We start from the raw sequence: 15,376 nt of genomic DNA, 5'->3' as shown, positions 1-15,376 counted from the left end.
ATTATTTAGTAATGTGTAGAGTAGTTTAGTGGGATTCTTTCCTCTCATTTTGACCTCTATGGTACAGCGCTTAGCTATGTTCGTTCCTTGCGATCTTCAGACAAAATCCGATTACTACTGGCTATTCGGAGATAATTATTTAGTTTATTTCATTAATTACTAACCTCTGACATTTTTAGGAGAAGGTTACTCCGCTCTCAAGATGAAATCACCAGTCGCACACTTTTGCATTTATTTTTGTGTTTCAAGCAGAACGGAAATATGGTGGAGCCTCTCACCCATGGTAAGTATCTAATGGGTGCAAGTAGTGTTGCCGGCAAATGTGGTTCCAAATCCTTAGTCACATCATTTCACAAATGTTATCAATATAACTTACTACATCCAGAAAAAATAAGAACTATGACAAATGGGCTCCTATAACGATGTCCTACCAGATTTGAGGGTTGATGGCACAGAAAAAAAACTGACTTGTTATGGATAGTCAATAGTGCATCCTACATTTTGATGGAGCGTTTGATATTTCGCAAACGAATAGTGGAAAATTGGCTAATATCCGCAATCATAATGTTTCTATTAAAAGATTCGAAAAAATACACGGTGATTCATTGTACAATACTGTAGCCAGCTTGTACTTTATCATGTTTTCTAATATCAAAAGATCATATATCCTACTGAGTATGACAAATTTTTGCTAATTCCTCCGAAAATATTGTTCGTACTATTTTGTTCGTTCGCTAAATTACCTGTAAATAACTGTCATTTTTTTAAAATTTCTAGTCTCCAAACTTGTTTTCGAATGATTGCAATAATAAATGAGAAGAAATTGAAACACTTTCATGAAACCTATCCGTCATTTACAAGTAATTAGGAGGAGCTAAACAGTTTATTGTTTTTAAAGTGTCTTTTGCAAAACCCTTGTCACGTATTGACGTCAAATTTCCGTTGAATGATTACCTTACACATTAATCGTCGTATGTATATAAACTCGTTCGAAACTATCTGTCACTTGTTACAGACGCAACCCCTCCAGAAAATCTAGGATTCTATAAAATACCATGAACTATCTTCCTTTCGGGGAATCTTTTATAGCAATCTCTAGGAATATTGTGGTTGTTATTCCCAGTTAATCTGTGCACAAAATAATTATCGTCAAAGTGCAAAGATGTCCAAAAACAATCTTACAGTAATAAAAAAACGAAGAGAACGCAAGCGCAAGAATAATCGATAGAGAGTGGACGAAAATTCTCTAAACAAGGAAGGAAACTTTTTCTGCTCAGAAAATCTGGTCATCAAGTGTAGAAAAGTGGGAAAAAACGATCATAAACATTCCGGAAATGAATTTATAACATGAATATACTTTTTTTTTTTCAAAAAGTGAGGATGTTTGTCCTAACACAGTTGCATGAGATATAAAAAATGTGTGAAAGGAATGTTGGAAACGATGAGAGATGTTGCGATGTTTCTATGTTGTTTACTCTCGTTTATCGATTACGTAAACAAAGTGAGGGAGAAAAGTGAGTAGATGAGTCATTGACGGTACGGTTGGACTCGAACCCCGCACACATTTTTATGGACACTTTTCGACTGCTTTTATCGATCTTTCCACCGAACAAAGCGTTTTCATTTATCGATAAGCCGGTTGGCGGCTAGATTTCTCACGAGTCAGAAGATCCATGTGATTTTCGAAGAAATTGTCCTTGGACAGGACACGCATTTTGATGGATTAGTTGCTAAAAGAAAAATCCACGTAAAGTTTCACTTATCTGGACTAGAACTCCACCGATCAACAAGATACCTCCTCGTCTTGTAGTATTACTTCCTTTTGAATGATTATGCGCTCCATTGCGAACTCCATTTAAAAGTGATACATTAAATGAGGTCTGCAATGTCTGGTAACCTTTATCAAGGTCATTATTGTCATTTATTTGTCGACGCTATCATACTCTTACGGGAAATTCTGCTTTTAAGTTCCCGGCACACAAGTTTTTGGCTAGATGGACGACTTGACCGATGTCGTCCCGATTCGAAGTGATCCGAATGACGAAGTGGGTCCCCTTTGCTTGTTATAGAAGTTTGTAGTTGAGTATTTCCTTGGTTCTTCGTTCCATTGTATTGATTTTACAATTTTATGTATGGCGTCCTTTATTCTTTCGATTTGGCATTTTATTCTGAAAAAAAATTAGTGATAGGCTTGATATAGTACCCTACAAACTACTCAGTAACTGTGATAATCCTACATTCAGTTTGATTTTGTGGAGTATTGTTAGAGGTATTAAAGAAGACAACATGACCTAAAAACCTGATTTCTTCAGTTTTTTTAATGTAAAATCTTTTAAAACCATTATTTTATTATTGTTTCTTATTGAAAACCAACTTCAGGTACAACTACAACGACGGGTCAGGCCCGACCATGATATTGGATGGGGTAGGAAATTTGGTTACGGTAAGTCTGGGATATTTTGACCCGAAAATTTTTAGACCTATCCATCTATGTTCTTGTTAACAAAGTATTCCAATATATTTAATCCTTCTTTTAAGGTGTTGGCCATTTCTACAACGATCTATGCGCAAGTATGTGGTTCACTTATCTTATGATATACCTGGAAAAAGTCCTAAAATTTCGGAGTTCTCATGCTGGATTGTTAATGTTGATCGGGCAGGTAAGAATGGATGCTGACATATTTACTCGTTTCTTTATTTTTCTTATAAAGTAGGTAACCGATGCTGTTTCTACTCCTGTTGTTGGTATCGCCAGTGATTCAAATTCACTTCCGAAATTTTTCAGTAAAATTGGTCGTCGAATGTCATGGCACATTATAGGTATGCTAGAATATAAAATTATTTTATTTCCTAACATTTAGTTACCATTAATAAGCTCAAACAGTACGAGTAGGGATTCCTGTTTGTTTTTGTAACAAGGAAAAAAATTATTCTGGAAGCACTCAAAATTGCCATGAGTACGTATAAAGGACCATAATATGTATCACATTATCTCATTCACTATTTCGAGATATCTTTTCAGGGACGATTTGTGTCTCTGTATCTTTTCCATTCATATTTAATCGCTGTTTTGTTTGTTCGGATTCTGAATCCGAGTGGTTTGAAGTAATGTGGTTTGTACCGTTTATAATGGTTTTCCAGTTTGGATGGGCTGCTGTACAGGTGAGAGCACTCGCTATATTTTACGAATGTTCTACAATTTGTAATACATACTAGCATATGTCAGACTTCACATTTGGCCTTGATTCCGGAACTTTCATCGATCGATAGTAGTCGAACTACAATGAACTCGCTGAGGTTTTGGTTTTTGGTTTTTTTTTTCTTTTTGGTTTCGATTTCGATAGACTTTTTCTAGTTAATTTTAGTCTAACATTATTCAGATATGCTTTTACTGTTATTGCTAACCTTTCGGTTTTTTTTATTCTTGCATGGTTTTTATCCGAAAACACTGAACATTCACAAATTGGACCTAATGATTTCAAACACTTCCGGGTTTGTCTCCTCATTTTTCTCACTAGGTAGCTATTATGGATTTTGCTGTGCTCATTAACATCCTCTGTTACAGACTGCAGGATTTATAGTTGTTGGAGGTGGTTTGATAGTTACCTTATTGTTTTACCTGACAGTTCGCGAACCGAGAAATGTGAGAAGGTATAGGTGAGTTAACAAAATCCTTTACTTCTTCACGATCCTCTACTACAGTTCTTTGATTTCAGCCGCATGAATTCTTTTGCTTCGGATGCCAGTGAATTAGTAAGGATGCACTGGGCAAGTTGGTTTGGTCATCTTCAGTTTTATCAGGTATACTAGTAAATTATCCTTTTTTCTAAATGTTACGAATCATTATTTACTTATATTGGATTGTTTTTTTTTAATCCAATGTTACTTAGTATTGTTTAGATTGCACTGCTGTATATGCTTTCTCGTTTGTATGTAAACATATCACAGGTGTACTTTCCATTTTATATAACACTAACGCAAAATTATGGGAAGGTTAGTGAACGTATTTGATATATTCATTACTTGTAATTTTTCAAACTGTTACAATTACGATATACTTCAATTTCTATTTACCTTCTTCTTAAAAAAAACCTTTTCAGAAGTACGTCGCTATTCTTCCTATGATCTCCTATCTTTCATCATTTTTTGTATCATTGGTTACAGGAATTCCATGCCTTAATCGTTTCATTAATAGAAAGGTAAGCAGTTCATACAGGGAAAAATTTTCCTAAAAATTGTTATATAATTGCTTGTCCTTTGGCTTGTTACTAGTTTTCCTGAGTTGGAGCTTCAGCTACTTGGATAAATTCCATTGCATAATCGGTTTTTTTCACTACAAAGTAAATTTTTGAAGAAAAAAACAAGAGCTTAAAAGGAATGAAATATCACTGGACTGCTTTAGAGTATAATTTTGTATGCGGTACATAGTTCTAGTATTTGTTGATATTCACTACGAGTAAGCATTCATAAGTATGTACCTCTTCTTTCATTTGTGTTTTTTTTCTTAAAGCTTATAATTTCTTTTTGATGGGTACGGATATGAATACCATACTTCGATGTTTTTTTTTTTGAGTTGATGATTTTTTCTCTTAGGATAGATAGGAGTGTGAGAATATAAGAGGAATGTAACATGTTTGGGAAAAACCGAAATATTACAAGTGTGTTCATAAGCTGAACATTCGTAGGTTATCGAAATCACTGCTTCAGTCCAGAAAATATGTGAATCACGGAAAGATACCGAATTGTGATTTCAATTGCTTCGTATGTACCTGTCTAGAAGCATTGTTCTAGTTTCTCATTAAGAATAGTATTTTAATTGCTTTTATTTAGTTGTTATTCCTCATTGGCTTGCTCTACGGTTTGGGAACTTGTGTATGGATGTTGTTCGACCTTTCTTTATGGGAAATTTATGCCGTCGCTGGTTTTATGGGTACGTAGTGTTTTTTTAAAGAGATTATTTTTGTTGAATTGCAGTGGTGTCGAGATTTTTTCCGCAGTTTTTCCTATTTTATTTAGGTATCGGTCAGGCTATCCTTCTCATCACTTCATTGTCGATCACTGCTGATTTAATAAATAAAAACACGGTTCGAGAATTCTCTTTTCATTCACTTCATTTCAGTTTGTCTTAACATAAATGTTACTTCATTTCAGGAAAGTGGAGCTTTTGTTTACGGTGCAATGAGTTTTGTAGATAAGCTCGCCAACGGGTTGGCATATCAAATTATTGAACTATGGAATCCGTCTTGCGAGTAGGTTTCTTCGAATTCTTTGCTATTTTCGAATTTGTTTTTTATCCATTATTTTGCAGTCCTACCCAGCCTCACGAAGCTTGCACGGTTTTTTATCGTAGAATTATGGTGTATGTTCCTTCTGGATGTTTAGTGATTGCCCTACTTATCTTACTGTCAATTCTTCCCTCAAGAATAGGTCATCGAGCAGCAAGATCGCGCAGTGAGTATGGAGTTTTCTTTTTTTTCTATTTTTGTCAAGATGCGAGGTGGAAAACAAGAGCATCTATCTTGCTTTTGACAATATTCGCAGTTGCAAAAAACTGTACCACCATAGTTGTTTTTCTGCTAATTTAATGTTCTTTCCAGGCATTATAAGGATTTTAAAGGATTCCCCAATAAAGCGTTCTCTTTAAATTGTGAAATATTATATATTTATATTTTCAATAACTGAGTTATTCAAAGGTCCCGATCAAGTTGCAATTATGGAAGACGACGATCTAGTTCCCGAGGAAGCTCCGTGATTTGCATTTGTATCAATTTATGTAAGATCACACATTTGTTACCTTTACTAATAATAAGTTAAGGTATTTTCTACGTGTTTCCGTATGGGTGTACTGTGGAGTCTAAGGTCTACCTCGTAGTTCTATAGTCCTTAGAAGGTTTGTCATTCTTATTCCTGGTCGCCGCATTGCATTCGTTGCAGCCGGACTGATTGCCGTCATAATTGTGGATAGGATAAGAAAGGTTCCGTCATTCCGTCTCAATCGTCGTTGGACGATTAACGTTATAAACATAAATGCATTTTTAATCGGAACTCAATGAATTACGTCCTCAGTTAATAATGATTGCCTTAGTGTTGTAATAATTTATTTTGTTCTATTGTAATAATAATGTCGTTGTTGTTCATTATTTATTAAATACGCGATAGCGACTGTGATGATAATGTGATTAATGTTCACTAAACAACATAAAGGTTGTGATTCTGAATGCGAAATGGTAAATGAATGTTTGATTTCGGAAGCATGAAACATCTCGAACATGTACCAAGCACATATTTGTAAAATATAAAACTGTAAATGAAGGCAATTGGGAGTAGCGTTTTTGAGGATGAAAACATGTAGATATGTATAACTTCACGAATATATTATGACAGTGGAAGACACTTTTTTCCTTGCTTTAATCACTTGCTTTATTCGAAAGCAACAAGTATTTAGAGTACAGATCCATATCTAGAGGATTGTGATACATATGCGTGAAATATAGCCAATAAAATTGAGAATTGTACCCGTTATCCTTGTCTTTTTGTATTCATAATGTTTCACGGTGCTTAGGAAGTGAAATGATGGAACAATCGAAAAAAAATTTCCACAAACTGGTCAAATTTATTACTAAGTCAACATTATCATCATATCGATTTAATATGGATCTAATCAATGAAAGTTAACGAAAAATTTGCACTTATTTAACGAAGGTATGTGATGTGCTGATGTGACAAAATTATGTTGAACGCAATGTTTATTTCTTGTTTATTAACGTTCACATACGTAGGTAACGTAGCATATCATTAGATAAATAGGTGAGGTCTCAGACACCAACCACCAAATTTGTGAGCTATGCCCACAATCAAATCAAAAGTAGTAAGGAATGAGGACAATTACTCCCTCGAAAATACTGCAGCACATAATACATATACAATACAATTTCCGGGAAGTTTTCTCTCCTTTTTTTCCTCTACACCGCTTATTTTGTTCCGCAGTTTCATATATCGTGATATTTTATAAAATTTTTATATTTTTAACATATAGAAATAGTGGACGAGTTATTGATCCCTGTATTTATCGCATCCATGAAAGGTGTGAGTGATGCATGAAGAATTGGGCACAAGGAAGTTGAGATGTTTGAAACTGATGATTAAAAATTCAAATTGTTGGAAGCTTGGCTTATCTGTTCATCGTTTAAGACCGCCAGTGGATTCAGAAACTGAGGCAAAGTCGTTCCTGCGCGAGTACAAACGAAGGTGTTACGGAATTAGTCGTATTTCATCGACCACTATACAAAATTATAGTGGTAAATGGACTGTCATTTCTGTAACTAAATCGTTGATCATAAATATGAAAGAGAAGAAAAAAACTATCAGGAAACCTGACTCGAAACAATTGCTCTTATATGTAAATATATATGCATAAAAAGAGACGACCTATGTTAAGTCTTATTTGTGAAAAAAGATTTTAGCACGAGAAATAAGTAATAAAGTATTAGCTTTAAAATCATATCTATTCAAAGTGACATGTGAGAAATATGCAAAGCAAAAGCAAACCGAATGACAACGAACTGTTGAGGCAATAGCAGCACAAACCACGAGATGAATCTGAGGCTCTTAGTTTAGTAAAGTATTAAATAATTCCAAAATATTAACATGATTATACTGACCTGGGAAACAAAATGCACATATCCTGGAGTTCAATACACGTACTAAAATGATACACAATCCCGTAAACTATACTATATAAATCTATTTAAAAATAATACATGAGAAACGCTAGCGTTCACTACTTCATAATTTCCTTTTTTTAGCCTCCTGGATAGAATCACGGAGGAAGTTTAACACAACAGCGTACGATGGACTTGTTCGTTCGGATGGCTTACATACATTGTGATGGACCTAGGAAGAAATGTGGCCAGAAGTTTACGACAAAATAATATTTAAGACTAACCTCTTCTATGTGATAGACGGCGCCTTTTTCGTAAACAGCAGACTGTGTCGGAACAATCATCCCTTTCGCAGTACCTTAAAATTAGGGCTATATTACTGTCACAACAAAGTAAAGTGGGAAAATTCTAATCAAACAGATGATAAATTCCTGCACATACCTATAAGATCCGACTGTTTTGTTTCGACCATACTTACAATCACAGGGATTTTATCACTGATTTTGAAGAAGTCCTCGTTCAGCTAGAATACGTATTACAATGGTTTAGCTTTCAAAGTGGTCTTCGAATGAAAATTTCAATGAATAAAATGAGAGGGAAACTATTCCGGATGAAATAGATAAGAAAATCATAGCACTCAATGATAAATTGTTCCTGATAAGAAAAAAGAGCAAAAAAAGAGGACAGTTGTTAGGCTATCTCAATCTGATCTGCTCACTCATTCTTAGCGACAAAAAAGCGAGATATCGTAAAAAGACAGTACCTTTTTATTTACTGGATTTTCTTCCAGAAGAAGAAGAACGTCTTCTGTAGGATGCAGTATTGAATAACCCCAGGAAGCGATAGGAGAACCACGATGTGGTGTAGCAATGAATAGTATTCCAACCTAGGATAAAAAAAGTCATAGATGACAACTAAGCAACAGCAACATAAGAGGAGGAAAATCCAGACACGGGGAGAATCTTCGAGAATGACAGTTTAGAGAGATGTTCAACTTAAGCGACTATTTTTGATCGCATTTTGTGAAATTTTGCCGTCTTTCCTGCTATTACTAGGACGGAACATATAGAACAAATTGGAAAACATCCTTAAACATACCGTTTTCTTAGCCAGTGCTGGAAGATCCAGAAGCAAGCGCTTCGCCAATAAACCACCCATGCTGTGACATATGAATATTACTGGCCTTTTGCCAACTCCTGCAGCTTCCAATTGAGGTTTAAAACGGTCGGCTCGAACCTGAACAAGTTCTCATCGGTTCCAACACGAGCAATCGCGGAAATTAGATTAGCTGAGTAGATGCGACAACATTAATGTGAAATTTGGAGACAAAAAAGATAAAAGAGAAGATTAGGTCAAAAAGCTCTGGCCGCAGTATCGATCACTGAACCAACATTATGCTAGTATACTCCGGAAAAAAAAACAGAAATACAGAAAAAAATGGAAATACCTGCAAACTCTCCATAGTTCCTGTGAATTGCATAAGATACGATGGATAATTTAATCCAAGAATACGCATTGGTTGTGGAATATCAAGCGGAAGCCAGTCCTATATCAAATCTACAGGCATAATTGTTGGGCCATTCAGATTTCTAATAGAATAGCAGATGAAATAACACTGACTTTTGGCCAACAGTCTGAGACAATATTACTGGAATGATCTTTCTGACGCCAGGTGTACGCTACACCGCCACATAAGCCATGGATCATAACAATATCAACCTAAATCGAAGAAATAACACCAATGAAAAAGAAATTTAACTTTTTTCTATAGCCATCCTTACCTCAGGTTCTTTTTCCGAAAGAAATAACTCGTAAATATCGGATCGTAACTGATAATTAACGACACCCAAAGAACTCAAGGCATTCTGGCAAATCTTAAAACATTGTTCACTTTCGATTCAATATTGAGACTTCAGTTTCGAAACTATCACTTAGAATGATGGCCAGAGAAAGGAAGTGCCGGGATGAAAACAATGGATTAGCAATAAGTCGCTTCAACCAGAGGAAAACGTGAGCAAATTCAAACGTAAATAAACTTATGAGCGCTATTGAAGCAACTATAAATTCAAAAGGTTCTGAAGCTCTTTAAAAAAACCGAGAAAAGTAAAAACACTCGCTAACCTTGTGAGAGATCAATCTTTCTTCTAGAGATTTTCCATGGATGACTAAAGAAGAAAGAAGAGGTAACCAGTCTGGAAATAAACAAGTTGTTCCCTGTAAAGAAAAAAAAACGTTTTAACTAATCAATTTGCAACTAACCTGATGTGAATATTGAGACCGCATATGGAGGACCATTAAGAGCAACATTAGAGAGAGTTTTTAACGCAAGAGTCGATAATTCTTTATTAACGCCTTGAAATTGAGTATAGATCAAGTACAGAAATGGGACAACTTCAACGCTAATCTGTGAAGGATCGAAAGAGAGCTAAAATAATAAAAATTAACATAGGGAACTTTAAAGAAAAGAAAACGTGGATCATACTTCAGTTCTGACGAATAAAAGTCGAAGAAGATGAAGTAATCGTAGTACTTGGCTGGGTCTACGACCAAACCAACCTTCTGGACATGCTAGATCTTCTTCTGGACATGCGACTCTGAGAAGAGGGAAGTTTCACTGACACGTCTCGTGCAAGGAATGGGTTCGCCGAACCAATCGATACAAATAGATCACGAAATACTCACCGATTAAGCCAAGCTATGCCGCTATCCCAGTCTTCTCCAAGATTGAACTGAAAACGGTAACAGTCAAAATAATGGGAGGCATTACAAAAAGGAAGGTACCTCTTGATGAGGCTGAAGATAAAGATGTCATTCCTTAGCACAAACAAGAGAGATCATCGGATTTAATCTTGATAAGAAATTGACACTAAATATTACTCGTCGGTCAGGATTTTAGGGCAAAATAGTTTTTAGTTCACAAGAATCATGCGTAATAAACGATTCCCAACTGACCCTCCCATAAAAAAAAAGAATGTGAATCCTCTGCTCTTTCAAACCAAACATGTTTTTGAAAATATTTCCTTGATAGTATACGAAAGTTCTTGTATGCTAAAAAAATAATGAAACTGAATAACATAGAAAGCAGTAAACATAAAGGAGATAATTCCAAAGAAAAATAAGGTGAGAAAAAATGAAAAGAAATAACTCGAAACTACCAAATGACCTTTGACAAAATCGAAGAAAACGTTGAATCATCCTCATCCATTTCACATCTAGTAACTGGAACATGTTTGCAAAATTCAGATCCACGAAGTGCAAGAACTCCAAGAGCTGTAGGGCTCAACGAATACACAAAAGAATTGTCTGCAATTATCGTAATATTCATTTAGAATTTTTAGAAATGCAAGTAGTGAATATAAAGGGAGTGAAGTAGGAAAAATTCAAAATAAATACCTGGTCTACATTGTTGAATAAAACGAAGTGCTTCAAGAGCATCAACATTTGCATTGAGTGAAGCAACAGCATCTTCGATTGTTCGAATACCAAATGCGCTCGATGAATTCGGATCAAAATATGATCGATAAGCAGAATAGATAGCGCTGAAATAAACTCACGAGGGATCTAAAAAATACAACCATGTGTAATGCAATCAACAAAAACTTAACTCAAGTAGAAATCTACCAGTGACAGATGCAAAGAAAAAAAAAACTATAAAAAATTTATAAAACTTACGACAGAGCAACCGATGGGACAATATAACGAGTCATATCGAATTCGGATGCATTTATCCGCTAAATATAGTAAATAGGTTTGCCGATAAACGACGTGCGGCTAAGCTGCTCCAGTCGATATGCACACGAATGTCCCTAACCGCAGTGCTATCTTTAAATACTGATCCTTCACGGGATTTAGTTTCCGGCAAGGTTTGATTATTGAAGTGGAATTACATCAACTTGTGTTTGGTTATTTAGAACTGTACATTTACATCTTTTGATAGTATTTTGATTCAGGATGAGGTATGTTCATCGAATTAACGTGTTTTCAACATTCCATACGAATCCATCTGCAGATTTATGATGTTGATATCATCTCAAATAACTTATTTACAGGAATTGGTCATAAAGGCTTTCATATAGAATATGAACACAGACATTCGAAGGACCGGCAGATAAACATTTAATAGGAAAAGAAGTGCGGAGTCATTTGACGTCTCAAAACAACACAAACACAACCAAATAAAAGTCTGAACAGTGCCTGAGGCAAAGGGACTATGATGATGTCCAGGATGTAGGATCCTGGACTGCGGAACACATCAACATAAAATCAACAATAGTATATGTGATACGGAGTAAAAGAAATTCCTAGCAAAATGTTCTCGAGAGGCTATGAACTCATGTGGGACGAGGATGAATGAGTGCGGGGGTCTCACTATTCTATCTCTACAGGCATGTCCTCATGGAGATCGCACATTTCCTCATGAATATGTACAGGTGTGTTCAGTTCAGGGATATCCTGGAAAGAAATGAGCGTGTTTGTGAAAGGTTTAAGAGATGCAAATTTGTTCATTTATACCTTGGGGGAAGCGGATTTGTCCGCGGAAACATTGGAAGTAGCGGAAGTGTCGGTAGATACTTCACTGGAGATGGATGTGTCGGAAAGCGACTTTGAAGCTGTGGATTTGTTCGTAAGATTTAGAGAAGAGAAAGATGTATCCGAGGAATCTGAGGAAGAAGCGGATGAGTGCGTAGAAGTTGTGGAAGAAATGGATGTTTCTGAAGAAGATTTCCAAGAAGTACGTGATTCCATAGAAGGACTGCGACTGATCGTATAGGCGCTCATGTCCATAGGCGAAGAAATCATATCCTTGTGAGGAGCGTATTTTGGTTTAAGAGGACGTTTTTTAACCTTGAATTCATCTTTTTCCTCTATGAACTTTTCATTTTCGTCGTTGCTGCTGTTTTTAATTTGACGATTTTTTGCTGTTTTATCGTTATTATTGTCGTCTTTTCTAACTCTGTTATTGTCATTGTCATTGTCTTTTTTCTCGCCTTTATTCTTGAGAATTTCATTATTCTCATCACATTTCCTCTTACTGTCAGCTCCTTTGTCATCATATCTTCTCTTACGGTTGTCACTATCATTATTTTGTCCTTTGCTGACGTTCATATTCCTGTCGTCCTTCATCTTCTTACTGTCATCGTTTCTGTCGTCATAACTTCTCTTAGAATCAATATCTTTGTCACTGGTTCTTCTCCTCACATTATTACCATTGTCATCGCGCCTTCTACTGTACTCCTCATCTTTGTTATCGTCCCTTTTCGAATCATAGTATCTTTCGTTGTATTTTTTTCTGGATTCTTCGACGTTTTCACGTTTTCTCGCTCTCGTGTCGTCAGATCTATCATCACGTCTTCTCCTGGATTCTTCATCTCTGTCATCTTGTCTTCTTCTATCATCGTTTTCTCTCTTATCACGCCTACTGCTGTATTCTTCATCTTTCTCATAATATCTTCTTCTTTCAGTACGACCCCAGTCTTCACGTCTTCTTCTGGAATCATAATAACTGTCATCACGCCTTCTTCTCGATTCATAATCACTATCATCACGTCTTCTTCTCGATTCATAATCACTGTAATCACGTCTTCTTCTCGATTCATAATCACTGTCATCACGTCTTCTTCTCAATTCATAATCACTGTCATCACGCCCCCTATAGTATTCTTCGTCTTTTGCATCATGCCTTCTTCTTACATCGTAATCCCTGTCATCACGCCTTCTCCTTGATTCATCGTCTCTACGATCTCGTCTTCTCGTGTAATAATCACTATCATCACGCCTTCTTCTGTATTCTTCATCTTTGTACTCACGTCTTCTGCTATCATAATCCCTACTATCACATCTTCTTCTGCGTTCATCGTATTTGTCATCACGTCTCCTCATCTCATAGTTTCTCTCGTTACGCCTTCTAAACCCATCATCTCGGTCATCTCGTCTTCTTCTCCTTTCATTTTCATCGCGGCTTCTTCTGCCGTCATCATCTCTATAGCTATTTCTTCTTTTGTGAGAATCAACATTTCCCCTGATTCGTTCCTCAGTATCATTTTTTCTTTCATCATGGCTTACTCTTGAAGGATAATTGCGTTCATTGCGTTCATTGCGGTCGTTACGCTTCCTGTTGGGATTATCATCCTTCTCCTTGGAAGGTTTTATTAGGTGACCAGTAGAAGTATGTGCAGCGATTTTTCCATTTCCTTTTCTTTTGATGATTGAATCCTCGATTTGTTCATCTTCACTGCTTCCGATTTCACCATCTTCTCTTTCCATTTGCTTCAGCGACATCGACAATAGCTGTAAATGAAGGGAATATTGAGGGAGGTAATGGAAGAACAGTGAAATCCTTGATATAGCGTTGTTATAACGAACTAAAACAGTGTGATACCATTTGTACGTTTGCTAACACATTAACACATCGACAAAAAGCGACTAGAAATTTTAGAAACAAAAGAATTCATAAGAAAATCACAAATTTACTTAGAAATGATAACAAGAATCTAAGAACCGTCAACAATACATGAAAATGCTTAAAATGAACAATTCCAGAAATATATCGTACCTTTCCGTTTGCTAACATGTACAGAAACATATCCCATTCATACGGTTTAGCATTTGAATAGTCTTTTTTGAATTGAGCAACAGGATCGTCAAGCACTACCTCGGTGATTGACGGATTCAATGCATTCCAACCAACACTTCTGCGCTGAAAATTTCACTAGTAATTTTTTTCTTTTTTGAAAATTTAGGTTGATTGTGTTCTGAAATTATGACGTACCTTAATAGACTTTTTCTTTTCTTTCTCGATTAAAGTTGTGACGAGAAAGTCCTGAAGACTTTCATCCATATCATCCATGACGTTTTCGACGTGAATGGGCAGCAGCCACGCGGGTGGTCCAGTGATCTTCCGCGTTGTAGCCGAAATGTTGGTCCGCGATTTCACATCAGGTTTTTACGACTATTTTAATTACTACTTTTTATGATTACTGTAATAGAAGAGAAATGCTTTAGTGATAATAATGATGTTTTTTTTGTCATTTTTCGTTTGTTGTTTTTTTTTCATGATTCCCTTCCGCTAGTTTTAGGTTAGTTTTCCATGAAAATTGTCTTTTTATTTTGCGTACGTCTCGTAATACTCTGCAGTATCCTTTATTAATCCAGCAAATAATTCATTTGCAGTGTCCAGAATTGCTCTCGAAGGGATTACTGCTCCACATTTGGTTTCAGTTCTTGGTTCAACTGGCGCAGAACGACGCATCTTTTTTGAATTTTTTATTCTGTATCCCTATTTTTTTCATGGGTTTAGCTTAATTTCGCAAAGTAGCATGAAAGTGCCAACTATATCTTTAAGGATGTATGAATCTAGACGGCGTGGGTGGTTATAGGAGTGTTTAAATCCAATTTTTTTCTGGAATAATGACCGGATATTGTTTTATGATCGATTCTAGGTAGTTTCTCCTTGGAACATCCAATTTCTAGATGAATTCGGGGTTTCCATGCGCGGTATATTCCTTTCAGTAGGAGATCATCTCTTTTTTTTTTTCGTTTTCGATTCTTTTACATTGCATTTTCGGATTTTCGGAATAACTGACTGGGATCATTACCTTCCGGAGTAGATCAAAATTAAAGTGGAATTGGTAGGTTTTTAAAAACCGATTTGCACCATTAATTACATCTATTTGCATAATTCCCAAAACGATAAAAATATCATACGCGTTGGAGAG

At 35.9% G+C, this 15,376-nt stretch overlaps 3 protein-coding genes across 5 annotated transcripts; 1 reads left to right on the top strand and 2 right to left on the bottom strand.

The window, feature by feature from the left end:
- Positions 1 to 1,994: 1,994 nt before the first annotated feature.
- Positions 1,995 to 6,053, top strand: RB195_025846 (uncharacterized protein; the record flags this gene model as incomplete). Of its 3 annotated transcripts, none has more annotated exons than XM_064214159.1 (18): positions 1,995 to 2,045; positions 2,380 to 2,443; positions 2,539 to 2,660; positions 2,715 to 2,820; positions 3,023 to 3,162; positions 3,227 to 3,297; positions 3,381 to 3,492; positions 3,566 to 3,657; positions 3,717 to 3,801; positions 3,901 to 3,993; positions 4,101 to 4,199; positions 4,831 to 4,930; positions 5,017 to 5,084; positions 5,152 to 5,249; positions 5,309 to 5,359; positions 5,428 to 5,451; positions 5,694 to 5,773; positions 5,935 to 6,053. In XM_064214159.1, the coding sequence occupies 18 exons, from the start codon at positions 1,995 to 1,997 to the stop codon at positions 6,051 to 6,053; spliced, it is 1,575 nt and encodes a 524-aa protein (XP_064070039.1). The 3 variants fall into 3 exon arrangements, with proteins under 3 accessions (XP_064070039.1, XP_064070040.1, XP_064070041.1); XM_064214160.1 differs by lacking the exon at positions 5,935 to 6,053 and adding an exon at positions 5,816 to 5,880 and having other exon boundaries at positions 5,694 to 5,761; XM_064214158.1 differs by lacking the exon at positions 5,935 to 6,053 and having other exon boundaries at positions 5,309 to 5,451; positions 5,694 to 5,752.
- A 1,732-nt stretch (positions 6,054 to 7,785) lies between these two features.
- Positions 7,786 to 11,368, bottom strand: RB195_025845 (uncharacterized protein; the record flags this gene model as incomplete). The annotated part of the gene is made up of 15 exons (XM_064214157.1): positions 7,786 to 7,893; positions 7,946 to 8,019; positions 8,103 to 8,184; positions 8,425 to 8,547; positions 8,760 to 8,897; positions 9,109 to 9,207; positions 9,282 to 9,380; positions 9,443 to 9,535; positions 9,783 to 9,853; positions 9,921 to 10,086; positions 10,144 to 10,255; positions 10,344 to 10,390; positions 10,825 to 10,964; positions 11,055 to 11,200; positions 11,334 to 11,368. The coding sequence occupies 15 exons, from the start codon at positions 11,366 to 11,368 to the stop codon at positions 7,786 to 7,788; spliced, it is 1,533 nt and encodes a 510-aa protein (XP_064070038.1).
- A 661-nt stretch (positions 11,369 to 12,029) lies between these two features.
- Positions 12,030 to 14,508, bottom strand: RB195_025844 (uncharacterized protein; the record flags this gene model as incomplete). Its single annotated transcript, XM_064214156.1, has 4 exons — positions 12,030 to 12,113; positions 12,174 to 13,949; positions 14,215 to 14,358; positions 14,431 to 14,508. The coding sequence occupies 4 exons, from the start codon at positions 14,506 to 14,508 to the stop codon at positions 12,030 to 12,032; spliced, it is 2,082 nt and encodes a 693-aa protein (XP_064070037.1).
- Positions 14,509 to 15,376: the final 868 nt, after the last annotated feature.

This window comes from Necator americanus, chromosome X (assembly GCF_031761385.1).
Source record: "Necator americanus strain Aroian chromosome X, whole genome shotgun sequence".
Taxonomy (NCBI): Eukaryota; Metazoa; Nematoda; class Chromadorea; order Rhabditida; family Ancylostomatidae; genus Necator; species Necator americanus.
This window is presented reverse-complemented; position numbering and strand designations above follow the sequence as displayed.